The sequence below is a fragment of the Nyctereutes procyonoides genome, unplaced genomic scaffold (assembly GCF_905146905.1).
Source record: "Nyctereutes procyonoides isolate TBG_1078 unplaced genomic scaffold, NYPRO_anot_genome, whole genome shotgun sequence".
Lineage (NCBI taxonomy): Eukaryota > Metazoa > Chordata > Mammalia > Carnivora > Canidae > Nyctereutes > Nyctereutes procyonoides.
Window position 1 is genome coordinate 22,110,204 of NW_026575146.1, and position 27,406 is coordinate 22,137,609.

Consider the following 27,406-nt stretch of genomic DNA (forward strand, 5'->3'; position numbering starts at 1 on the left):
TCCCTTACACACCCGCCTGACCAGCGGCAGAGGAAAAGTGATGTACGATGTGCTGGTGAGGACATGGAAGCATGGAACTTTCTGGGCTGCTGGTGCCATTGAGGCAGAATCAGCTTGCCCTCCGCATGTGGTAATGGGATGTGAGTGGCTCCGGAGACGTGCACTCAGTTTCCAGCAGTTTCCATGCACCGACACATCCAGAGCAGCGTTTGTACAACAACCAGATCTGGGAAGTGGATGTGCATCCGTGGTACCTGACTGGATGGGCCACGTGGCCCACCTGGTCTATACACACACGTGGCTCCCCCGGGGTCCTGAGAGGAAGCACCAGAGCGCAGAATGCAGGAGTCCACTCAAGATTCAAAACCAGACAAAACTCAGCTCTTGCACTTGCAGAAATGTGTTTGGGTAGAAAGCCACAAGGACACTGAGGCAGGGGTTACAGTGGGATCAGGACAGGGTTGCAGGCGGGGAGAGGGGCCCTGACCAGAGACCAGGCTGGACGTGGTGACTCCTTCTGCCCTGGACGCTGTTTCTCTGGATCTTTAACGACAGTGTACCATGCTGTATGTCTATGTTCTTTATGTGTGAGTGCAGTATTCCACAGATTTAAGGAGATTTAAAAAGTTCAAGATGCAAATATCATTGGAGAAAGTAATACACAGACTTAAATCCTCCCTAGAGTCATGCATCTGTGATGTCATTCCCCGAGGGTTTTGGTGCAGAGAAAGGGGTGGATGTGTAGGACCTGAGGGGCTGGGTGAGAAAAGCTGCACCCGGGCTGGAGGGCAGGGTGGGGTGGAAGAGGCGCACGTGAGGATTTGGGCACGGCCAGCATTAGTGTTGGGCATCCGTGGCGTTCCGGGAGTGGAGGCGGCAGCTGTGCTTGCTCACGGGGACCCAGCAGGCGCCGGGGTCACAGCAACCTGATCAGAAGTTGTGTCGCCTTCCCTTTACAGGTGAGGACTCTACCTGGGGCTTCTGTGCTCGAAAGCGATAGACCTGGGATTTAGAACTCTGTCTTTTGTCTCTAGAGCCCACATTTTCTGCCAAATCCGATAATGGAAATTCGCGGGCCTTGCAGTCTTTACTTAGCCTACGTAGAGCTCTAGGTTCGAGGTCTGTGAGCACGTGGTAGATTTTTCCAGGCCTCGGCATAGTGCCAAGAGGACTGGGAGCCACGTGCTGCTCCCCACCCACCACACTGACTCCACGGGGCTTTTGGAAACCCACCGTCTGCTGTCATCAGCGGTAATCAAGGCTGGTCCTTTGGGGTGTGTGCTGCACTCAGGTTTTCGCAGCGAGTGAGTGGTCGGCTTCGTCTTCCTAGCCAGGCCCCTGAGTGAGTGGCGCTCAGGCTGGCAGAGGCAGAGGCTTCAGTGCAGGGGCACTTTTGGGGGTGGCAGGTCCTGCCTGCCCACCCCTGTTGACCCCCGCTTCCCGACGGCTGAATGATGGAATGTGGTGATCCCTAACGCACTGATAAGATTCTGCTATGGTAAATCATGGGGTAAGTGACCCGTGAACCTAGTGCTCATGGTGAACATCCACGCTACCATTCTCCCAAGGAATCCACCCATCGTTTGTTGCTAATTCGTTTGTTGTGGAGCGTTTGCCAGGCAGGGCGCACATGGTCTGTCGAGGGCTCTGCAGCCACACGCGTCATGGGCTGGGCGAGTCAAGTGGGAGCTGCAGGCACTCGGCGGGGGGGGGGGGGGTTGGGGGGGTAACTCGCTGCCCGAGGACGTGGACAGGTGACGGGGAGACAGTTCTAGAAAAGAGGAACACGTTGGCCTGACATAAAGAGGGGGCAAAACGGTCTTGTTCACAGCATTTATTCTTGAGAGTCCCTACTCCTTGCTGGGCCTGTTCCAAGGCGGGCATGGGAGGGGTGCGTGCAGGATGGGAGGAGCACTCTCCCTTCCTGGATTAGGGAGAGCCTGTGTGTCGATGGCAGACAGCACATGGCCTTGAGAAATATTTGGGACCAAAAAGCTGCTCTTTGAGCTGCATCCAGATGCACTCCAGGCCTTGCCCTGCTGAAAGCAGGTGTTTCTTGCTCATGGCTTGCAGATTTATATGCTCACCGAGCCCTGTTGACTTAGACCCCTGGGTTTGCAGATGGGTTTGTGCTTGGGGTCTTCTCCTGCTTGGGAGATGCTCAGGGGATGAAGGAAATGACAGGGAGCCCACCGAGCATTGCCCCCACCCCCTGCCGTCCTCCACGCTGGGGAAGAGCCAGGTCAACGTGTCTCCATCTGCACACCTCTGATTTATATTTATTCTGTAAGGATTTCTTCTTTTCTTCTTCCTTCTAAAGATTTGAAGACTAACATTGCTGGGGGCAGAGTAGAACTCAGAAACAAAGGACTTTTCTCCAAGGGAGGATTTTTGTAGCTCGTCTCTTCGCTGTTATTTGGAAATCGCTTCAGGGTTTTTAATCTCATCTCCCTTCTGTAACGACGCACCTTGGCCAAGAGCTTATTCCTGGCAAGAGTACAAAGCACTTCGAGACGCTGTAAGCTGAACGTACATGCAAGAATTCTCCGTCTTACAATATCCCAGGAATCTTTGTATGTCGCTCAGCTTGAGGCATGTGTTTGAAGTCAGCTACAGAGTTGGGGATGCAGAGCAGAGGAGGGGACACATCCCACTATATGACTGAAGGTCTTTGAGTGCCGCCCAGCGCACCCCTTTCTGAAACCAGGGTCGGTCGTGGGGGGAGTTCTCCGGAGCAGGACAGGGGTCATGTTCAACCTGGTGTCCCCATTCCCCGTGTTCCAGCGCCTTCTCGTGGTGCAGGGCAGAAAGTCAGCTCTCTGGCCCTGCTCATTTCCCGGCGAGTTTTATCACATCAAATATTATCTCTCCTTTGGTGTCAATGAGATGCTTTGCATTTCCGCTGAGAGGGATGAGTGAGTTAGTGGTTCTTTCCCGGAGCTGGTTGCTTATCTGAGCAGCTTCTCCCTTTGGGTTTGGGATGGTCCATGCATGAACCATAGAGGCCTTTGGGTGAGATCAGAGAGCTTCTTGATGCAGTGTCTACATGAGCTTAACCATGATCCTCGTATTTGTTCACAACGCCCACAGTTCTGGCCTCTCCCTGAAAGGGGGGGGGGGCTTCATGTGTCCTTGAACATCCTAATCCTTTCTGAAAATCTTCACTTTATAGACAGAAGCTGTTTTATTCATTTTTCACTCATGAATTTCCCTGGCACTAAATGAAGGAACTTGCACAGCTGAGGATTTTTTAAAAAATATTTTATTTATTCATTCATAAGAGATAGAAAGAGAGAGGCAGAGACATAGGCAGAGGGAGAAGCAGGCTCGCTGCAGAGAGCCTGATGTGGGACTTGATCCCTGGACCCTGGGATCACACCCTGAACCAAAGGCAGACGCTCAACCACTGAGCCGCCCAGGCGTCCCCAGTGGAGGAATTTGAAAGAAACATCCAGAACAACTGAATTTCCAAATATTGAAATCAACAACACAGCCACAGCTGGCTTCTCAAGTCTCTGGAGTATTTCTTTGTACAAATTATTGAAATGCAAATTCAGAGTTGCTTTGTGTGAACCAGTCTACATATTAGAAGGAGCTGTCTTTTCCCCCAAAATGCCTTCCCTTGGCTTAACAATTCTCTTCCTGAAAAATGATAGTAAAGTAAAACATTTCAGTGCACACTGGCAAGGGAATTAGATCAGACAGCTTTAACAAGAGTAGAAGGTGCACAAGGACGGAACCCGTGGGCCCCTGGGGTGAGAACCAGAGAGGGGTGACCGTGGCTGCTAGGCTGCAGTGTAGACGTCACTCACTGACATTTGCTTTAGAATAAAATACAAATTGTCAGGGACTCTTATGACAATTTTCAAAGTTTTGAGGAGATTCATTTTATATCCCTAAAGAGATAAAATAATGATTTGATAACAGCCAACACAGAGTAGGTAAATTTCCTGATACAATTTCCAGACTATGGAAATTTTCTTTTTTTTTTTTAAAGGGAAACAGGAAAAGTGCACACAAAGCAGCAGGATAGAGGGAGGGCCAGAGGCAGAGGCAGGGGAAGAGAGAGAATCTCAAGCAGGCTCTGTGCCCCATGCAGAGCCCAACCTGGGGCTCGATCTCATGACCCTGAGATCATGACCTGAACCAGAATCAAGAGTCGGAAGCTTAACTGACTGAGCCACCCAGGGGCCCCTCTCTGTGATTACCCTAAAGCCAGGATTCCTCAGACATGTAACAGAAACTATGGTCATTAAAACCATAGTGTATAGAAAACCATCACTTAGCTAGTATGAGGTGTTCCTTCCTACTGTTATAGTCTGTATATAATAGGTGCATAATATCTAGTATTTCATACAGGCAAGATTTGGGATTCACTAACGAGGCTCCTGCACCATCTCCTAAGACCTAGTAAGCATCATAATCTAATTGGTTTTGAATCAGATGAGCCACTACCATGGTGGTAAGCTGCCGTGTTGCCCGAAGGAAGACTGCAAGCCTGGTTAGATGCTGGCGTGGGTCTTATAGGGCAAGAGTAGAGAACACATGTATTTCACAGCATCAGGTCCCATGTGGGGGGGTGGGGTAGCACACCGTTGTGGTGGCTGCCCAACAATGTTTTGCAAGTCATGGAATGATCTATGGAAGGTCATGTTGTGCTCTGGACTTTCCTGTTTCTCAACTTTGATACTGGTGTTCATGCGGTTGATTGGGTGTCCCAACAATCCCGGGACGTAACGCAGGCAGGCGTTGTGCCCTACTGATTTATTAAAAATTGAGTGCAGGCAGCTCTCATTGTGCACGTTGGCTCCACCATAGGACTATGCCTGTCACCCTCTGTAGGGCTGACCTTTGACCGAAGAGCAGTGCGGGACTGGCGGGTTTCCAAGCACTTTGACATCAACATCAGCTTCCATCCTGGGCTTGGCACCCCCTGCATCTTACGCTCAGTCTTTCTGGCCTCGTTCTCCCACCGCTGGGCCGTTCACTGGGAGGAGGGTCAGTGGACCTGAAATCAGAGGTGCTGTTGATGCTGAGAGGCTTTGTCAGCCTTCTCAGGTCACGCTCCGGCATCCCGACTCTGATTCAGGCTCTTCCATGCACAGGCACCACACTAGACTCTGCAGAGGCCAAGATGATAGGAAAGTCCCCACCCGGGTAGGTATGTCCTCATAAACTGAGAATGTGCACAGAATAATGGGGACGAGGAGCTTGCAGAACACTCTTGTAGAGTATTCCTTTGGACATGCCATGCCCCGCTGCACTGCCAGCCTTGCTCTCAACTCATGCTGCTATCCCCTCTAGCTGGGGGGCCTGTTCACCCCTCCATCTTCTTCAGGAGCCTGCCTGTCTGCTCAGCTCCCCCAAAGGCTAACAGTGCAGACATGGATCCTGGCCCTGCCACTGGCTAGCTAAGAAAGCTGAGGCCAGTTAGGCACCTGCCCAGACCTCAGTCTCCTCATCTGTATAATGGGCATAATGATGGTTGCACTTTCTCGGGTTGTCGTCAGCATTAAATGACTTAATGCATGTGAAGTACTTAGAACAATGACCAACACACAGTAAGAACTTATAGCTTAGCTGTGTGCACAAATGTAGTATAAATTATTTCATTAATTTCCATTTTATGTTTATCTCCCCAAAGTAAATGAAACTTTTTAGTGCTTTGTCTCTTGCATTGTTTGCTAGCACACAATGAGCATGTGTTAAATGAATGAGTGGAAGTGGTCATGGAGAGAGGTTGACATCACTCAGGCTCATTGGGGCCCTGGCTGACCATGTGCTCTGAGTGGAGACAGCATTGCTTTCTGCTGTGTGCAGACCTTGTCTCCACCTCTGCATATAAAATACTGAGTGAAGGCAGAGGCCACAGGTGGGATATGCAACAGATAGGTGACAGAACACCTGAGGTTTTTAAAAATATACTTTTTTAAAGATTTTGTTTATTCATGAGAGACACAGAGAAAGAGAGAGAGAGAGAGAGAGGCAGAGACACAGGCAGAGGGAGAAGCAGGCTTCATGCAGGGACCCTGAGTGGGACTCAATCCTTCGACCCCGGGATCATGACCTGAGACAAAGGCAGATACTCAACTACTGAGCCATCACTGAGGGATCCCACACCTGAGATATTTTAAGTGAATGTTCATTGTGTGCTTCTTTTCTGTTGATTTCTCCCGTGTCGTCATTCGAGCAGGGAGCAGATACTCCTGACACTGCCCATTTTGCAGATGAGGGAATGGAGCTTGGGGCAGATGAAGCCACCTGACAGGGTCACAGAGCTGGCAGGTAGTGAGTTCGTTCTCCAGCCCAGCTTCTGTCTTCCCCCCTGAGCCACTCTGCCTTGCGGTGTTTGCGAGATCATTCATGGTAATGCTGGCTGGGAATGAGGGGCAGAAACAACCAGCCAGCTCCTAGGAAAAGCCCACTGGTTTGTACCATGGTGGGGAAGGAAGGGTTTGGAGGGGTGAGAGGGGTGAGAGGGGAAGGAAGGGTTTGGAGTTTGGAGGGGTGAGACCACTGTTTGGTGCAGGCTCTCTGGGCCTCTGCTTTCAGAGAGCACAGTGTCTACTGGGTTACTCAGAGTTGCAGCAAAGAGACACATGTCCAGAAAATACAGGAGAAACAGAGCCTCTAATCCTTCTATTCCTTTTCTTTTTTTTTTCTCATTCTTTCCTTTTTTCTGAAACAAAGCCATGCGATCTTGTAAATCTGCACTCAACTATGCGATTTCCAGAAACGGATAACTTACAGTGGCTTGTTTAACTGGGCCCTGTGGGGGCCATCCATTCTGCATGTTAGACATGTGCTTGCCTGCCCTGGGTGACCTCCTTAACCCTCTCCCTTCTGCCCAGGCCTCACACACTGGGGTGCAGTTGGCACTGGGGAAGGAGTTGGCTGGGACCTCCAGCTCTCAGCAGGACATGGCACCCTCTGTCCAGGCTGGTCCAGGCTGTTCCAGCAAAAAGCTGGTATCCCTGCGTGCAGCTGGACTTGAACCAGGTGCTCAGAACTACAGCTCATGCTATTCCCCCTTAAACTGTGGGTATAGTTCTCCCCGCATTGTGTTTCTGTGGTTTCCTCCACCAGTTACGCATACCCGAATTGCTAAAGAAAGCCACCTCTTTTAAAAGAGCATTTAAATGGGATAAGATCTCACCAATGGAGGGAATTCATCTGTGTCCTTGGAAAAAGGAATCCGAGGAGCGGTGTCCATGTCCATGAGCCCATGAGCGGTGATCAGGTCTTGCAGGTGTAGCCGGCCAGCCCGTGGCTCACAGAGCTGTTCACTGTCCCCCAGGGGTGCCCTCTTCTGCACCTACATCCTAGAATCTCACCTGTCCCAAATTCTTGGGAATTCTTCAGCAAATCCTTTTCTCCAGAAAACTGTAGGAAAAAAGTAAGAGTTGCTTCTGGTTTTGGGTTCACGGATTCTGGTTGGCATAGTGGTTTTGCTGTGTGGACAGTGATGTTCAGCCTTCTTCCACTTCCCAGGGACAGGACACTGCAGGGAAGGAAGTGAGATCTGGGGGAGGCTTTTTGTCCAGAGGCAGTTGAAAGATGAAATAAACAGCGTCTCTGGGTCTTCTGTTGTGCAACACTTGAATCAGGGAGCAGGTTACCAAGGACACCTGACTCTGCTCTAAAATCACGTCTTACTATTTAAGAACAAGATGGGATAATTTTGTATCGACTGGTTTGAGTAAATGCCAAATGAATTCAGGGGGGCCAGTGAGCAAGCCGAGAGGGGGTTGATCTGGGAGAAAGTGCACCCGGGGTTGCAGGGAGATGCTCCCCAGACGCCCCTGGGGCCCCAGCTTCTCAGAGTGCAAATCCACAGCTTGTGGTCCTCAATCCTTAGATGTCACAATACTACCTTAATCCAGCAAAGAGGCTCTCATGTGGGGCGTGGAATTACTATGCATGACATTTACATTTAGCTTAGAATATTAGAATCTGAATAGTCATATTGAGAAATATTACTGAAATATTATCATTTCCAGTCACAAGTAGAAAACATTTTTTGACTCATTGCAGAAACACATGATAACAGTAAGCTGATGACTAAAGACGCTTAAGCTCTTTAAGAAGTCTGGATTTGTGTAGAGAGGCATGAAGGGAGAAGCAGGCCAAGTAGGGCCCCAAAAGCTTTAGGAGAAGGCTACACAGTGGGGTCCCTTTCATGCCCCAGGGGGTTCTCAGCAGAAGTGGAATCCTGGGTTTTGAAGCCTAGACGCCATGGGCCATTCCCCTAGTGGCAGGAGCAGCAGCAGGGAAAGAGCCAGGGGCCAGCTTCAGGGAGCACCCCTCTGATGTCACATCACGGAGAGCTAAGCTCACCGTGGTCCTTTCTGTTCACCGGCACGTGAAATTTCCAAATGCACGTCGCCCACTTGTTTCTTAGACTCAGGGCAGGAGGAGCGGGTGTGTTTCCACCTGAGCTGGAAGCAAACCCAACGAGCGCAACCACCGTGGACCCTCTGAGCTTTCCTGAAGTTGGCGCTGCTAGACGCATGTCTGTTGTGTGTGCATTCTGTTCCCCGAAGTAAACCTGCTCACTTAGTTTTGGCAAAGGGCATGAGGACCCATCACCTTCATGTGATTTCCGCCGATATTTCAAGAAAATGAATAGTCTCTGCATGATCGTGTTAACTCTCTGTCCTGTGACATCGTTTCCTGTGATGAACTGCTGGTACATGTGCAACTGTATTGCTGCTATATTCTAAGAAACAGGAAAAATATTATTAAATGTCATAAAGTTTATATCTTCAGCATAAATGATGGTTTGTATTTCAAAGTCACATTCCAAATTGTCAAGCCAGTAATGGGTTTCACGTTCTGTGTCATGAGATGTTTTCACGGAGGAGTGCAAGCCAGCGTGAGACTGTGGTAATTCTAGATGAATCCCGCATCGACGATTCTGAACACAATCGGCAGGTAAATTCCGAAGTCATGCTGAACAGAATTTTCTGTTTTTGTTCTTCCGAGTAGGTGTGATAAAGTGAGAAAAACAGTTATGCCTGTTGAGTTTTGAGCTAATGGGGAAGAGAGAGCCACACCTCACATCTCTGATGCAAACCTCTCAGTGTAACATAAATATTACAGATGCTCTCATGAATCACTCTGACAGCCTGAGCTTGTTTCCCGCATTCTTCTACAGAAAGCTCCTCTATTTTCTTTCCTATAGAGCAAAATCCAACTGAAATCAGGACTTTATTTATCTTTGGTTGTATGACTTTTTATTTAAAAAAAAAAGTTTCCTTTTTAACTGTAATTTATTCTGCTGCCTCAACATGGCAATGCATGTTAAAGGAATTAGGACACTTTGCGAGTGAAGAAACTATGACATATTGCACACTGAAGAGTATATGTCCTTGTGTACATGGCCAGCTAGTTAGCAGCACGAGTGGGAACCTACCTTGGTTTACTAGTTGAGGGCTTGTGTCTACAGATGACATTGCCACCTCAGGGTCCCAGATGCCTTGAGTAATTTAACTAGAAAAGCACTGTAAACTAATCCAAATGGAACCTGATATTTGCATAACAACTACTGATGACCATTCGAGAGCCCCAAATAATTTATTCCTTATTTTCCCTTTTAGGTTCCATAAATGAAAAGCTACCCCAACGAGAAGGCACAGGAAAAACAGGTAACTATCTTAAATTTCCCTGATGATAATATATAACAGCTAATTTGATCTATGCCTGAAGTTAAAATTTAAGTGTGGATTCCATGTTAGGGAGAGCTGACACAATTAGTTACTTATTCGTTCAACACACATGCATTCACCCCTTAGGGTTGCCAGGGACCTGCAGGTGCTGGGTGTGTAACCCCCACATGTCCACCTAAGGGCCTCTCCGACATGACTTGTGCTGGGACCACCTGTAGATGCTGGCAGGTGCTTCCTGGAGTCTGTACCTGTGGGGAGGGTTCCAGATTGGTGTTGGGTTCCACACGTAGATCTGAAGCATGGCAGTCTTTGAGTCATTTATGTTTAGCTCAGAATGTAAGACATTAGCTTTCTCAGTAGCTGAGAAAGACATCTCAATGCTTCCTCATGAGAAAGATGGGTATGCTTCCCACCTAGGAAAGTCACATCCTCTGGGACTGGGGCCAACATGAATGAGGTAGAGCAGCTAGCCATTTGTTTTTGGAACCGCTCCATAGCACCTGATTCATCTTACGCAGGCTATGGTGTGCCCACCATGACCTTTCATGAGTCCCACCTTTTCTCTTTGCGCTTCCCGCAGCCATCGTCCTGTAGACCCAGTGATGTGTGTTCTGCCTTTATCCTATGTTGACCTTTATTTATTTATTTTTCTATTTTTTTTCTACATTGGCCTTTAAAGTCAGAAATCATTTTCTTTCTTTTTTTTTTAGATTTATTTATTTATTTATTTATTTATTTATTTATTTATTTATTCATTCATTCATTCATTCATGATAGACACAGAAAGAGAGAGAGAGAGAGAGGCAGAGGCAGAGGCAGAGACACACAGGCAGAGGGAGAAGCAGGCTCCACGTCGGGAACCCGATGCGCGACTCAATCCCAGGACTCCAGGATCGCGCCCTGGGCCAAAGGCAGGCGCCAAATCGCTGAGCCACCCAGGGATCCCCTGAAGTCATTTTCAAGACAAAATAAAGATAATGATTTAGTACCAAAATTTTAGGCAACTCTTTTTTTTTTTTTTCTGATGTAAGTTGTAGTATATGACCCAATAATAAAGAAAAGTGATACAAAGCCAAGTAGACCTGAGTTTCACTCAAGTCCATTCCCGTAAGCATGTATTGAGGTTATGGTGGGGACTGTCTCTGCCCTGGGAAGGTGGTAGAGTGCCTGTGTGTTATGAAGATAAATACAAGTGACATGCACCTGGCACACGAGACAGTGTCAGCCTGTGAGGACAGTGCCCGAGGGGGGTTTGGTGGGAGCATCGGTGGAGCAGTCTCATGAAAGGAGAGGCGGTGGGTGAGCATGGAAGGGTGTGGGTGTAGGGATGGGTATGATGTAGGACAGAACAACATGATAATTGGGGAAAGTAGCACATTTTTTAGGGGAAAGATGGTGGCAGGCAGAGTCAGAATGCAGGCTGGAGAGAACATTTACATTTGGAAAAGAATGTTAGATGAACAGCTTGGATTTGGGTCTGTAAGGTCCCAGGGTGGACATGTCAGTATTTTCTAGAGAGGAGGAAGGGACAATATTCATGTGACAAACATCCATCAGATGCTCAAGAGGTAGAGGTGACAAAGGAAATACTGCTTCAGATGCGGTTTCCGGATGCAGGGCCTCATAGCACGTGCTCAACCTGCTATAAAAGTTTAAAAAAAAATCCCTAGGGAATTGGTATGTGGGCACAGAAATTAAGGCAGGGATATATTCCTTCTGCTGAAGGCTCTTGATCTACAGACATGCACACAACAGAGAAAATACCTGAAATTAAACCACACCACTGGCTTATGGATCAAAATGAGGCCTTGCAAACTCTTGTAGGGAAAAACAGAAAGCACACAGCTCTCCACATTTTGATTCGTTTTCTCAAGTCTGATATCAGTAGACACTGGTGCATTTGTTACGTTGAGACAGAACGACACAGGGACCCCGGGCATGGGTGGTGGTGGAGCGGGTCATGCTGACGGCGGGGGAGGGCGGGGAAACACAAGGGCCCCTGGTGTTGGAGTTGGGGGTGGGGTTGGAGGGAGGCCTGCAGCAGCCCCCTCACCATGTCCTTCCCATGGTGCCGTGAGCCTCACCTGCCGTGGGTGAGCTGGGCTGAGTTTTCAGGCTGGCTGGGACCCACTGATTTGGGGAATAAGCTGATGGTCCCATAGTGGTCACCTGCCTTGGCCTCAGTAAAAATGTACAACACTAATAATGTACTTGATTGGTGCCATTTCAGAGGACTTCTAAATATGTTAAGTGCACTATAGATATGGCCCCCATTTAAGTTTTGTTTCTGGAAGGAGGTTACAAGATGTTTGATGGGTTTCCAGTTACTGTCAGTGTTAGAACTTGGGTTTCTCAAATAGGCAACATGACATTCTGAGTGTTCTGACAGAGAGCACGTTTTTTATTTTCCCCAAAGATTGTTCCATGTTAAGGTTTTTAAAAAGGCTTTTCGGTTTTCCCCCAGAAAGAATTTATGAGAAACTTCATTTTTATTCCTCAGACATCTGGGAAAGTCATGAATCACAGATAAGCCTTGTGGCCAGTCCTTATCTCTCCCACTGTTTATTGTATTTTAATCCTGAAATTATTATATAACAAAATCACATGAGAAAGCTTGAGTGAAAGGCACCAGGCTGGCTCTTGAGGGCCCCGCCAAATGCCTTGGACTGCTCCCCTGCAGGGGCCCCATTCACCCAGAGCAGACTTCCAGCAGCTCATTTACCATGTCTCAGAACCCTCTAGAACCTTATGCTTTACTGGGGCCCCCACAGTCTGTTTTTCTACTAATAAAGACTATCCCCTGGAATATCTGCCTCAAAGAAATGATGTAGAGCGGTTCTCTAATGCACACCTGTTCCCCCGCTCTGTGACGTGGACTCTGGTCCCTCCATGAGCCCTTACCCCAGCTCCTGCAGGGGTGATGGAGAAGCTGATGATTCAGGGGTGCATAGGGCAACAACTCAGTACACAATTCTTTGATCCCTGCCTTGTACTCGGGAAAACGGTGGTGGGGGCAGAACAAGGATATCCAGCTTCCCCCAGTCCACCCAAGCCGTCTCTGTCTTTGGTCACCCCAATTCGCTGACTCTGTTGATGTGAGTCCCCTTTCCCACTGCTGTGTCCCCTGACTTACATTATTTCTGTCTCTTCCTCCCCTGTCCTGAGCTGCTCTGGCTCCCAGGGACTGGCAGCCCACCCAGCATTTCCCTCAGGGGCCCTGTTTCCAGGCTGCCGACACTGTCCAGGGGCAGCTGACCAGGTGCCCTGTGTGGTTTCAGGGGAGCCCCTGCCCGGCCCCACTCATGGGTGCCCCTGGGGTGGTGGTTTTGGGTGATGTGTGGGGTATATGCAAGCCCTCAGCTTCCATCCTGTATGCACACTTACTGAACTTACTCTCATAATTGTAGTCTCCTTGCAAATCTTTTCCGTTCTGAATTCAGATGATGCGTCAGCTCCAGCGCTGGAGACCCAACCTCAAGGAGACGAAGAAGGTGAGCCTAGGATAGGATGGTCTCTGGCTGGGGGAGGGTGGTGGACATGCATCGGGGGTGGTCATGGGGCTGGGAGTGCTGGCCAGTCTCACTGCTGGAAGTCGGGTCTGACCACTTCCAACATTATGGGGCTCCTGCTATCTTTGCTAATGGCTTTGAGCAAGGCATGTGGATGTCACCATGGCGCTTTCATGTAGCACAACCCAAGGTCTTTCTTTTCAAATAAAAATTTATGAGTTGAAATGTAATAATTTGAGTAGCATAAAATATTTATGTTAAAAGAATATAAACATGTATGTCCTGTTCCTTGTTCAGAGATCATGTCTTTCACGTCATGTGTCACCACAACGTGGTACACGAGACAGGCCTTGGAAGGTCACATGCATGCAGATGTTTCTGAGGGTTTTTGAATTTGTAGTCATGGCCAGGATGGATTGCCTATTCTTAGCCCTCAATGAATTGTCTTAGGTGTTTGCCAACGTGTCACAGATTCTCAGGTCAAAAGGAATGAAGGTTTGAAGACAAAGTGTAAGGAATGCACATGATAAGTAAATCAAAGATGGAAAGATAGAATTAAATGGCACGTTGCAGACAACAGTAGTAGGAATAGCTCACATCTGCACCGTGCTAGGTGCTACCAGTGTCGTTAGCTCACTGGTCCTCAGATGCCCCTTCACAGACACTTCACTGACATAACTGGCCTGAGGTCACAGGCCATCGTGGCGAAGGGTGGCTCAGGCCCAGGCAGCCTTTCCCGTTCTCTCGGGCTGCTGTGGGATTGACAGGGCTGGTGCTCAGTGGCTTCTTTAGTGGTATTGCCGAAAAGAAGGTGTTCCTGAAACATCTGATGCAAAATGATATCTTACATGTTGTAGTTTGTACTGAATCTGTCCTGAACAAAACCTCATGTGTTACATGAATACTCATCCTTCCCGCACAGGGGTGTGCGTCTGTCTTGCTTTAAGTGGAGAGTGTCTGGACCCATATAACTTTTATCTACACTTCTGGGTGAAGAAAGATAGAAAAAAAAAAGCATATGCTAAACTTTAAAAAATATAATTTTCTTTCCTTTTGTCTCACATACTTGATCACTGTAATGATTTCTTTAAAAACGCGCAGTATGTATTTATTTAGCACACTGACTTTTTGGCTTTCAGGCTGCCTACTGAGATCTTGAGTTGAGAGACTGTGCTTTCATGATGCATCAAAAATAATTCTGATTTTGTTTTGGCTTATTAGATATTGCATCACGTTACCCCACGCTTTGGACCGAACAAGTTAAAAGTCGGCAGAACAAAACCAATAAGAATTCAGGTAAAAAGGGGCTCAATGTTACTACTTTGTGAAGAGAGCTTTGGTAGATGTAGAAAGTGGTTTTGTTTTCTGGAAGTTAAGCATGGGTAGTCCATCTTTTTCCTCAGTTTTCGATGCGTCATGCAAATAATTCTCGCGACCTGACTACCAAAATGTAGTTGGGATTTTGCTGTTTTTATTAAACTTTCTAAGTTCTTTAAACAGGTTCTCTGAAAATGTCAAGCAAACTTTAGCTTCAGGTATAAAAATAGAAGTACTTGATAACAAGTATTTGTTTTTGACCTAATTTCAGAGATGTCCAAACACTTGGCTGATTTAGTTCAAAATCCTCAAAACTATGTGAATTGCCTTTGCTACAAAAGACTGTTTGACAGCCTTTTACATGTTAAAGCTGACTGTTTTGACATTTGGAGAGGTGAAGGGTTGCCTCCTATAGGGTTCACGACTTTTGCTGGTTTCATGAAAGGGGACTCGGTCTGTGATCTTTGCGCTTAGCTGATTGCATGTTTGCTTCTTCTGGCCTTTTCAAGTGATTTTTTTCAAATGAATACTTACTGAAAGAACGTGTCCTTCCAGGTTTAAAGTATTCAGCTGCTGAGGGACCACAGACTCAACATCATAAAGGTTCACAAAGCAGTCTTAGAATCACAGCTCTGCTACCAGTGGTTACATGTATTCCTCTTAAATGTGTTTGAATGCCCATGTCTAAAACAAACAAACAAACAAACAAACAAACAAAAATACCCAAAAGACAAAAGGTTCAGGATACTAAGAATAGTCTGGTTCTTTCCCATACCTGCGCCCTGATGTATACCCCATCAAGGACTTCTGAAGGAAATCCAAGAGTCCTGCTATTTTGCAGCTCCCTAGAAGCCCCAGGACAGACTGTCTGTTGTAGGAATGGTCATAGATACACAACCCAACATGAGGAAGGAGTCATGAAGTCAGAGGGTTGGGATGGAGCAGGTCTGATGGGTCCTTCTTGTGTGGTTTCTGCCCAGGACATCCCCATCACAGCCTCCAGCCTCACATCTTCATGCTCAGCTCACACTGTTACAGCCCAGGACATGACCCTCATCCTTCCTGGCTGCAGCTCTCAGCGGACTGAGATGAGAAAGTGAAAAATCTAGAGGTCTGACTATCCGATACATGTGTACAAATGGCAGGGAAATCTAAAACATATTTATAGAATTTGAATTTTTTTTTCTCAGAAATGGCTGGAAAAAGGTTTTCCTATTGCATAAAGATATTAACGTGCAGACTTCTCTTATGAACTTTAGAAATGGGGAGTTAGTTTTATTCAATCTTGTCACCCTATTTCCCAGAGTTACCTCATTAGCTCTGCCTCTGTAGCATATGATTAGTATGTGGGAAATGAACTCAATGTGGTGTTTTCAGTGGGCCTTGAAAGCTTCTCATGGGGGAAGCAATGGGGCCAGACCTAAGCTTCACTTGGGGAACATGTATAATTGTTCTGAACAATATCCTTGGAAAGGTGTATGTTTCTATAAAGCAGTTTGACTTGTCAGAGGAAATGACTTCAGGTCTTGATGGAGTTGCATGTAAGCTCATAGAATAAGCGCATTTCTGTGTTTCTCTCATCATGGGCTGTTACCAGATTTTAAGGCCTTCCGTGACCTGATAGTCTACATAACCTACAGCAACAGGGATGGCTTCCACCATTCAGTGGGGCTGAAAATGCTTTTCAGGAAACACCAGTTTACCTAAGGCACCCTATACTAGGATTTGATTTAAATCAGCCTAAATGAGCAGAACACAAAAACGACATTCAGTTGATTTATGGACATGGAACAGGAAATTACTGAATTCTCTCTTGAGGATCTGAAGAAAGATCAAATTGGTATTTTACAGTATTAGAATAATATTTAATTGATTATGTGTAACAATGGAACATCAAACAACCATAAGGTTTGCATAACAACTACTATTGTCGTTGAAATTTCAAATGTAAAGTGAGCTTCATTTGTATTTGATTTTAATTATTTAAATTTAATGTTTAAATTTTTAAATTTTAAGAGTGAGTAGGGCAGGGCAGAGGGAGAGGGAGTGAGAATCTCAAACAGACTCCACGTCCAGCATGGAGCCACACGCAGGACTCCATCCCAGGACCCTGGAGAGCATGACCTGAGCCAAAAGCAAGAGTCAGATGCTTAACTCACTGAGCCACTCAGGTGCCCCTAATTTTTATTTCTAAAAGATCCTTTTACTAATGATCTTCTTTTGTAGAAATAGGCACATTTGTTTAACAAAGCACAAATAATTTGTGACTTACTATTCTGTATTTTTTTTTAAAATTCGCTGTCTTTTCTTACTTTTTCATGTTCTTTAATGCAAGAGGCCAGACTGGGAATGTATTTTTCTTTTGCTCTGCTGTTTCTTTATCAATTAAAAGTGCCTCTAGTTTTGCCCTGTGAGTTTGTGCTAAAATAATATAAGATTACTGATGCTACTAAATACATAGACAATGATTGCCGTGCGTAATGTGTGTGCCGTGTGCCTACATTCAGGACGCGTGGGGGCATTCAGTGAGGAGTTCACTGCAGGAACCATTCCTGCAAAGGAAAATATAGCACTGCTGTCTATGATAATTCACACATTGTAGGGACTTGTGCTGTCCTATGTTTCAATGGCTCTCTGAGGTAACATTACTTTTTTCCCTGAAACAAGATAAATGAAGCAAACAGCAACAATAAAGCAAACAGATAAATAACTAGAAAAGAGAATTAAGTACAGCTTGACTCTGCTGCACTTTTATTAATTGAAATTCAATATTAATATAAATGTAAGAGTCTCTTGATTCATTTAGCAAGAAGAGCATCACTCCTGTTACGTGAATCCTTATACATTAATGAAGAAAACTAAAATTCTGTTTTAATTAAGAATGTATTAGTCAACTTTCCCTCTCAATATAAAATTGAGAGTGTCAACTACTTTCCCAAATCATTTATTATGTTGTTTTATTTCTATTGAAACGAGATATAAAAGTTGATCTTGAAATTTTACCAGAGAAGAGGTTTTGTGACACATGGTTTTTGAATTATGTAAAATGCATTTGTGGAATGTAAAAGGAGTAAGAGAACAAGGAACACTCTCACACTAGGGAATGCTGTTGTTTGCAATATGGGGCATGGATGAGGACAGAATCAAAATTCCAGGAAGAGAGTAACCGGGGCGATTTGGATGCTGCAAATCATGCGGCTTTGAGCTGGGCCTGTTGGTGCCCAAAGCCCAGTCCTTCCTTTTACAAATCAAAGCAAAGGAAAAACAGAATTCTGAATCTCAGGGAAATGGAGAGACTTGTGTCATTGCTCTGATTTCTTCAGCTTTTGGAGCACGTTTCATGGGGCAGCTGAGCTTTGGGAACTCCTTGCACAGTGGGGAGGCGTTAGTGGAATTATGGAATCTCACAACTGAGGAAGCTGCAGAGGCTATCTCATTCAACCCATTTCACGCAACAATTGAAGAAACAGACTTCAGGGCAGCACAGGTGGATAGGTATGTTTTTAAATGTGCTGTTCATTAAGAGGAAGCCACGTTACGTGGACATTGATATCTTCACTTGGAACGTTCTGGTAATCTGCAAGCTGTGACGAGAGGATGACGGCCCCATGAGGCTGAGGTGAGCCCGGGTCTGTACTGATGCATGGACTGGGAGACAAGGGGGTCCATCCCAGCCATGGCTGCACCTCAGGATTCTTACTTGCCTTGGACACCGTGCTTCTGGCCCCCTCCGTCCTCACACCTCTAGGGACACGCGGGGCTGCCCGCCCAGGGCCACCTCTGCCTCCCGGACCTCTTGATCTTACCACGTGATTGACTCATGATGGCTCTTCTGTCTTGTTGAGTTGCGGGTCTGGGATCCTTGTAATTCTTAATAATTCGAAACTTCCTTTGCATCTGAGCAGATTCACGGACCTGCCTGTTAGCCTCCAACACCCGGGCTGCGGAAAGTGGAACAGCCTAGGTAACAAGGCCCGGTTGTCCTCAGCAGCCCGCAGCCTGGCTGTGGGAGCAGCACGTGCACACACGGGACCCCCTTCAGTACAGACATGGTCTGGGGGACACGGGTGACTGTCACCACCCTCTTTCAGCCTGCATAGACTGACTTTCTCGCTTTAATATCGGGGTTAATTTTAGATATTTACTTCAGCTCTTTTTCTGAAAATATTTTTACCAACATAATTAAGATTTTCATGCCAAGAAGAAGTGGCGTGCCATCAAAGGCTCCTCTCTATCAGCTCCCACAGTGGCTATGATTGAGCTAGGAGTGAACGACCATGACCACCTTCCTCCCGATGTCATATTTGGCTCCGTGACATCTGAGCGATGCCCTTCTGACTCCCGGATGGAATGAATGTGACATACTGGAGGTTTGGGGAGAGTCAGCTAACATCCTCTGAAGGCCACAGGCAGGTCCTTCCGTTCTGTGAGCAGCAATGACAGCAGTGGGGAAGCGGCATGTCCTGACTTGCCGTGTGTGGAGCCCCTCATGTGCCTTCCTGCCCATCCTGCTTGGCCCTCAGGACAGGCCAGTGGGGCTGGGGTCCTGGCCTGGACTCAAGGAAGGCCTGTCACCTGGGGATGCTCATCACCCTCTCCCCAGGAGGGGCTGCTTAGGGGTAGCAGGTGGTTTTTAACTGAAAACCAAGAGGGTTGTATCCTCTGCCCTGGGTGCTGTAGATCCTGACATTGCTCTGGAGCGTCCTTCTTCCAGCAGGAGCCACCCAGGCATCACTGTGGGCCTGATGATGCCCGGGTCTGCACCCAGAGTTTTCCAGTGAAGCAGAAAGGGGTGAGGGGGATGTGAGGCTGGCAAGACACGCAGGGGCCAAGCGCATCTACAGGCAGTGAAGTGGCATCTGTTTCTGGGGTGTTAGGGGCCCAGAGATGCCAGAGTATGGTCACGCAGAGTGTCTGGGAGCTGAGATGAGGGGAGGACCCCCCTGAATGTGCAGCTACATGGCAGAGGGCGGGCAGCATCCCGCTGGGCCCTAGCTGTCAGCCTCTGGGAGGAGGGCAGGGTCTGGGGGAGGCTGGGGGCCCCAGTCCTGGGTGCAGGTTGCACTCACTGAGCCTTGGGGGGAGAGGACGCCCCCTCCTGTCCCTGAGGATCAGAGTAGGAGCCAGGACCCCGGAGGACCCGGGAGCACAGGCTGTCCTGGAGCGATCTGGTTCTGCTGGCCGGTGAGCTCTGTGTGCTCAGGCTGCCGAGCTGTCTGAACCTGCACCATAGCTGTGAGCTGGGGTGCAGCCGGTCACCCCGACAGTGTCCTGTCAGCTGGGAGACCATAATGCCTGCTTCTCTTCTGCGTCCTGTCATCAGGGCCCACAGCTGGGTTCTGGTGTCAGCCCACCGGGGCCTCTGCCCTGAGTCAGCCTCTTGGCTGGACTTGGGCGGCGGCTCCCCTGGACGTGTTTTCTGCATGGTCAGTGGGAGCCAAGCAAATGCCGAGGCCCGAGGAGAGCAGGGGGGGCTTGGTGCAGGGATCTTTGTGCGCTGCGATGAGGACGCAAGCTCGGCCTGGCGCCAGCCCTCCTGCCCAGCTCCTGCCCTCTGCACTGCCTGCAAAGCCTCTCCCTTCAGACCTCTGGCATCTCCTGCCTTGGTGACGGTCCCGCCTCCAGGGGACTTGTAATCACGGCCAGGGGGATGCAAGACCAAGGGGCTAATGGTTCTCCCAGGTGAAGAGAAAAGAATAATGTGCCGGGAACCATTAAACGCGTCAGGAAACAGCCCGGGCTCTGTACCCACCAGGGTCGTGCCGTCCAGCGTTCCTGAGCTGGGGGCCGCCAGGAGGATGCATGGGTCTGAAAGCTCGCACTCCCCTGCCACAACTGCCCGGATCCCCTCTGTGGCGCACAAGGAGGTGAGGTCCCTGGGGGCCCATCATGCCAGCGTCTCAGGACAGAATTCCTGCCGATGGAGGCCCCACCAGCTGCCTCCATGCGACCCCCGGGCCTGCCCCTGTGACCAGGGCCTGACCACAGAGCCCAGCCCCAAACCTCCCAATCCCCCGGGCCCAGCAGCTTCTGTGGGAATGTAGGAGGACCTCATCTGACCGACGTGGAGCCCAGCTGCCTGGCCACGTGCTAGATATTCCTGAGACGGCATTTTGTAGATGAACATTTGAATCAGTGACACCTAGTGAAGCAGGCTGCCCTCCAAAGTTCAATGGGCTCATCCGGGGAGCTCCAGATGTCAAGGGTGGGTGCAGGGGCGCGGGGGGCAGTCGGGGATGACCGAGGGAACCCTGCGGCCATTTGCCAGGGCCCCTGTTCCAGTGAAGCCTGTCCCCCGTGTGGACATGACTTGTCCCCGGTGTGCGACACGGTACCTGCGAGCCACGTGGGACTCAGGTGGGTCACGCCCTGAGGGGGTGTCTGTTGGAGGGTGTGGGTCCAGAATCAGGGCTGTGCCCACTGCCCTGCTCTGGGGAAAGGGAAGCAGTGTTTTCTCTGTGTTGTGGTCCACACGCTGACCTCTCCGGCCACCGCCTTTAATGACCTGGGGCTGCTGGTGGATTGAGGAGCGCCGTGTGACTTCTCTGTCTGTGGGAGACTCGGGGACGTTGACCACGGCCTTGAGCGTGGGAGCGGCCCAGCTCCTGGAGCCCTGAGTATCATGTGGGTCCTGGACGGCTGAGCTCCCCAGGCTTTCCCTGGCCTGGGTCACAGCACCCCGCTTGCCCCCTGTGGGATGCCCCTGCTGACTGCAGGGTGGGGTGCTGACCCAGGGCGCTGTCTAACCCTGGGGGTTGATCTGAGTGGCTATGGCCGTAGGTGGTGGCCGTCGGGGTGCCGGCAGGTTCTCCCAGCGGCTCGGAGGGAGGGTTGGCTTCCTGTCGCTGCTTCACATCCGAAGTTGGCAACTCAGTGTGTCTCCTCTCTCTGCCTGTGGCTCTTCTGACAGCCAAATGCCAGGTGGCGGAGATGGCCCTTCGAGGATCCCAGGGGAGAGCAGCCTGGGGCCAGACTGGCCCGGCCCTGAGAAGCCTCTGGTCTCACTGGTCTTTTCCAGTTGTGCATGTGCGCTGGCGGAGACGTGGGGCCGTGTCCTCCTCCTGCTCAGGAGAAAAATGTTTCTTCCTCCCTGAGCTCTTAAAAACAGCTCTGTTTTATATCCTGGGGATGTCCGTGATGCCCAGGATGTTCCGCGGTTTTATGGGACCCCCTTGGTGGAAACATTCTTCTGCTTTCTTCAGAGCCGATAATTTCTGTTTTATTGCACATATTAAAATTAGTGCCAGAAGATAATTATCTTTTGATTCTGCTTTAAATCATGGTAAATTGCACTCCCTCGGGAAAAGTCATACCCATTATGTTTTCTTTCTTCGTTCCTAAGTTTTAAAGTATTTGTTACCCCAGTTTCCTTTTTATTCTGTTTTTCAAACGTAGAATTGCAAAGACATCGAGATACCCACTAGATTCTTAAGTGATAAAATTGATAAAATCTCGGTTATTTGCAGAGATTTAAAGTATGAAAATACATCCAGTACCTTCTTTTAAATGTGGACTGTAGAAGTATATTATTTAAAAAATATTGGGACGCCTGGGTGGCTCAGTGGTTAAGTGCCTGCCTTTGGCTCAGGGCGTGATCCCGTGCACAGTCCTGGGATCGAGTCCCGCATCGGGCTCCCTGGATGGAGCCTGCTTCTCCCTCTGCCTGTGTCTCTGCCTCTATCTCTGTGTCTCTCATGAATAAATAAATACAATCTTTTTTTAAAAAAAATTCATCTACCCAAAAGTGTGCATAACTGAATTGATTCAACTTTCCTAATGGTGAAGAGAAGTTTTCATTTCAATCATGTGCAATTCTTAGCTTTCAGTATCCAAACTGTGGTTAAAGAGTCGGGAGGCGACATTTCAGTGTGAGTACAGGAAATAGTCACAAGCGCAAGCACATGACCCCCGAGCTGGTTGAGAACACACACTGGCCCAGTGTTCATCCATGCTTCTGTTCTCACCACGTAAAGAAGCGCATCTACTTCACCGTTGAGCTGATGAGGTCTGGTATTAAATAGAACCATTGCTGTAATTTACAGAAAGCTTATCATGCATCCGGCAAATACGTGTTTTAATAGGTAAGAGAGTCTAATTCTTGTCTCTCGGGGAAACACATTTTCAAAATCTCTAAGTGGCAGAGGCTTGGATTTAGCCGGGATCTGGGGACCCAGATTTCCTATCGCAGCATTGCTGATAGGACAGGGGTGTCGGGTTTCCAAAGCCAGTGGGCTCGCCAAGGAATGGCTTTGTCTGATTCTCTGGAAGCTGTCTCTCTTCTTCAGAGCAGACCAGGGTGCCTGGCTCTGCTGCCTCTGCTGTGCTCCTGACTGGGTGCAGGCCTGGGCTCTGGGGAGGGGCTGGCCGCAGAAGTGGCGTGATGGGAGGGAGCACCGGGAAGAAGCAGGAGTCAGGCCCCTGAACAGGCCCCCCGGGTGTGAGGTGTCCGCGTCTCCACTCTGGAGACTGAAAGCCGAGCTGCGCCTTCTCACCATTTATGTGCCTATTGCAAAGGGACACACCAGATGGGGAGGGGATTCCTGGAGAGGCTGGTGCACCACGTGTCGTGGAGGAGCCGCAGGGCCCGTGCCGTGTACACACGTTATGTGTGGGAACACCGCAAACACAGCAGCTGTGGGTGTGACAGTCCCTTCTCTGGGTGGCCGTGAGTTAGCGGTGGCCTTTCCTCCAGCAGCGTCTCTGCTGCTCCCGAGAACCTCCCATGGCCTCTGTGACGACTGAGGACTGAGGACGGGAGGTCGCTGGGGCTGGTTTGGGGTTCCCTCGGTGTGACCCTCCTGAGCTCATCTCTGCACATCAGAATCTCAAGTGCAGTGCTGAGACTGACCAGGTGGGAGTCAGACCATGGGTGTGAAAGCCCCGCCGGCCAGCTAGGGCCAGCCGTGTCAGCCAGTCCCCAGGGGTTCACCCCTCAGGTGAGTCTCAGACTTGACAGATAGCAGGAGGAAGTTCCTTGAGGCTCTCGTGTGTGTGTGTGTGTGTGTGTGTGTGTGTGTGTGTGTGTGTGTGTTCAAGTTTCTAGAGAGCCACATTGCGAATTCAGGTGCTAGAAATCCTAAGGCCACGTAACAGATACCCCGAGAAAAGGTTTGCCGGTTGCAGTGAAGTGCATGGGTTGTCTTGGATACTGATGTGTTTGAAGCATGAACTTGAAGGAGACGTCTCTCCTTGCCTTTCATGCTCAGGAGGAGACATCTAACAAATAAGACTTGATAGTATTTTCTGGAAGTTTTTTTTTAATTTTTTTTAATTTTTATTTATTTATGATAGTCACACACAGAGAGAGAGAGAGAGAGAGAGAGAGAGAGAGGCAGAGACACAGGCAGAGGGAGAAGCAGGCTCCATGTACCGGGAGCCCGACGTGGGATTCGATCCCGGGTCTCCAGGATCGCGCCCTGGGCCAAAGGCAGGCGCCAAACCGCTGCGCCACCCAGGGATCCCTCTTTTTTTTTTTTAATAAATTAATTTTTTTTGGTGTTCAATTTACCAACATACAGAATAACACCCAGTGCTCATCCCGTCAAGTGCCCACGTCAGTGCCTGCCACCCAGTCACCCCCACCCCCACCCTCCTCCCCTTCCACCACCCCAGTTCGTTTCCCAGAGTTAGGAGTCTTCATGTTCTGTCTCCCTTTCTGATATTTCCCACACATTTCTTCTCCCTTCCCTTATATTCCCTTTCACTATTATTCATATTCCCCAAATGAATGAGAACATACACTGTCTTTCTCCAATTGACTTACTTCACTCAGCATAATACTCTCCAGTTCCATCCACGTTGAAGCAAATGGTGGGTATTTGTCGTTTCTAATGGCTGAGGAATATTCCATTGTATACAGAGACCACATCTTCTTTATCCATTCATCTTTCGATGGACACTGAGGCTCCTTCCACAGTTTGGCTATTGTGGACATTGCTGGAAGTTCTTAAGTAACTGGAAGAGTAAAACATGTGTCATTTTGTACTGACTACCTTGCCCCCTGACAGCAGTCTTGTTGCAGCTCTGACGGGAGGAATGATTTTCAGGCAGTCCTCACTTGAGGCCTAGGAGACATTTTTTTCCCTTTTTAGGCACAAAAAAAGTGCAAAAATTCACCTACACCACGAATCCTGGTGACTGGCTTAATGCTTCCATTTACTGGGTCTGCTGACCCCCAGGGGTGTGTTTCTGAATTACATACCTGGATTTATCAGGTGGGAAGGTAGGCGTGCTGGAAGCAATGCACCTGGACGTCAGAAGTCTGCTGTGTGCTCAGGTGAGGAGCCCTGGGGAGCACGGGCTGACCTGGTGGTCCTGCAGAGACGAGGCACCTTCTATCTACAAGTCTTGCTCCTCATTCACATGGTGTCAGTTTGAGGAGAGGAGGGCCCTTGGAGGAGGTGACCGCTCCCTCCTCAGCCCCAGCCAGGTTGCAGGGGGCTCAGTCACAGGGCCACTGCCTGAGGGGACACTGGGCCCATAGCTGCTTGCTCCGCTGTGGTGCTTTGCCCGGCGTTGCTGGGACAGCTGGTGATCTCTGCCGAGCAGGTGCTCACGGAACTTGGGATATCATCTTTAGGAAGAAAGCAAATACGATTGTAACCTCACCACATGCGTTAGGTCCTGGTCATGGATGAGGTCATGGTTTTAATTTTGTAGCATTCACGTGGCTGTACACACACATGCATATGTGTGCCTATGTGTGGGGGTGGAGTCATGTTCTGTATACATAAATATTTATGTATTTCAGTGCCTTTGCTAAAAACGGCCGTCTCCCTAGTCCGATGCACGCTCCTCAGGAAGGGCGGCATGTAGTCCCACCTATCAGCCCTTCTGGCTCCCGAGGGCAGCACGGTCTTGCATCACCTGCTTACAAACTTATTAACTTTGCATCTTGTTTATTGATCCTGGATTGGAATTCTGGAATGACTGGAGTGAGGCTTCCAAAGCTACATAGTAAGCAGCTTTTTGATTTTTCAGATTTTCAGTTTTTTTTTTTTAACTAAGTTTTTAATTCTAATTCCAGTGTTGTTAACACACAGGGTTACGTTAGCTCAGATGGTTCAGCACCTGGTTCAGCGATTCTATACATCACTCTTCTCATCAAGATAAGTTTGCTCTTTAATCTCTGGTGATTTTTTTTTAACATTAAAATTTAACTCTCACTATAAACACTTTAACTATCATCAACAAGGTTTTGGACATTTTAATTTCTCATGATTACTCATTTATTCAAAACAAAACATTAAATGTTTTGAAGGCACCTGCGTATCAGGCCAAGGCCAAACAACATGAAGCCTCCCTGGATGCAGTCTCCTTGATGTCTCACGTCCAGGTGGGCAGGCAAGCCTGTGCATCCTGCACCTGAACCGTGTCCAGCAGTAGCTGCTGTTCTCCTCAAGCCAGGAGCTTACGGCACCTGGGTCACCACAGTGGACTCTGTGGTCTCTGTGCCTCCTCAAACACCTGTCTACTTGAGTCTTGTCCACATGCTGCTTTCTTGACACTGACCTTTAAAAATACGAGCTCCTCCTCTGTCCAGGCCTTTCCCATGGCTCCATCACCTCATATGGCGAGACGCCTATCTGGGACCTTCGGCCCACTCTCCTGTACCTTCTCACTCACCCACACACATCCACACTCCATGCCGTGAGCTTCTTTCAGCAGCTCTGTGGGGTCTGGTAAAGCTCACACACTTGAAGCTTTTGGTATGGTCCATGAGTTGTGCAACTATCACCACCATCTAATTTAGAACATTTTCATCATTCCAAATAAACCCCAAACCCCGTTCCCCTTTGCTAGCCACTAGCCCCAGGTGACACAAATCCACCTCTGTCCCTGCAGATGTCATTCATTCTGTGTACCCCAGGCAGAGTGTGGTCTCTTGGGACTGGCTTCTTTCACTCAGCTTGCTGTTTATGAGGGGCATCTGTGCTCTAGCAGGTGTCTTTGCAGCATCCCTGTTCATGCCGGAATGTTCTATGGTGTGATGGTCCACATTATGTATCCCTTCATCAGCTGATGGACATTGGGTTGTTTCCAGTTTGTGGCAAATGAACAATGGTTCTCTGAACTTTTGTGTACACTTGTGTGGACATCGTCTTCCCTTCTCTTACCTCGCTAAGGGTAGAATTGCTTGGTCACATGGTGACTCTGTGTTTAACATTTTTGGGAACTGCCAAAGTAAGTGCACTGTTTGGACCTTCATCAGCAATGCATGAGGGTTCCAGCTTCTCCTCGTCCTCTTCAACACTTGTTACTTTCTATTTTTTTAAAACAGCTATAGCCATATGACTATGTGTGATGTCTTGTACTATTATAGTTTCGGCTCACATTTCCACAATAACTAATGATACACCCTTCACATGTGCCTGTTGGCCACTTGCATATCTTCCTTGGAGAAACGTGTATTCAAATCCTGTGGGCATTTTGAAAATTTGGTCATTTGCCACATTATCTGAGTTGTTTGACTTCTCTATGCATTCTGGATTTAAGTTTCTTATCAGATACATGATTTGCATATATTTTATCTGGTTCTGTGACTCATTTTCTCAGTGGGCTCCTTTGAATCACAAGGGCTTTTATTTTTGATGAAGTCCACTTCACCTGTCTTTCTTTCATTGGTCATGCTTTGGTCCTGCATGCAAGCAGCTGTGGAAGCTGAGCCCCATCCAGTGAAGAGAGCAAGCTACAGCCCCCTTTGGCGCTCCATGTGGATGCCCCACATCCAAATGGCAGGGCAGCGGGTCTTTTGGGAGCAGCAGGTCTCACCAGAGCACCGGTGTGCTCTCACATCTCCCACTTATGTAAGATTAATCTGAACCTAGAGGTTAATCCCACTGGATGATTCCCTCCCTTCATCTTAAAAAAAAAAAAAAAAAAAAAAAGCAAGTGAATCTGGTTAGGAGTTAC

The 27,406-nt window shown here is 48.4% G+C and overlaps 1 protein-coding gene across 3 annotated transcripts in view; it reads left to right on the plus strand.

Annotated features, from left to right (window-relative positions):
- The window catches only part of SMOC2 (SPARC related modular calcium binding 2), a 158,496-nt gene that overhangs the window by 61,281 nt on the left and 69,809 nt on the right, over window positions 1–27,406 (plus strand). For 2 of the 3 annotated variants that reach the window (XM_055311515.1, XM_055311516.1), the window contains exons 5-7: window positions 9,600–9,647; window positions 13,109–13,159; window positions 14,399–14,473. In XM_055311515.1, coding sequence (XP_055167490.1) covers window positions 9,600–9,647; window positions 13,109–13,159; window positions 14,399–14,473 — 174 coding nt within the window. Of the gene's footprint in view, window positions 1–9,599; window positions 9,648–13,075; window positions 13,160–14,398; window positions 14,474–27,406 lie in introns of all 3 variants that reach the window. The other variant, XM_055311513.1, reaches the window with a different exon arrangement.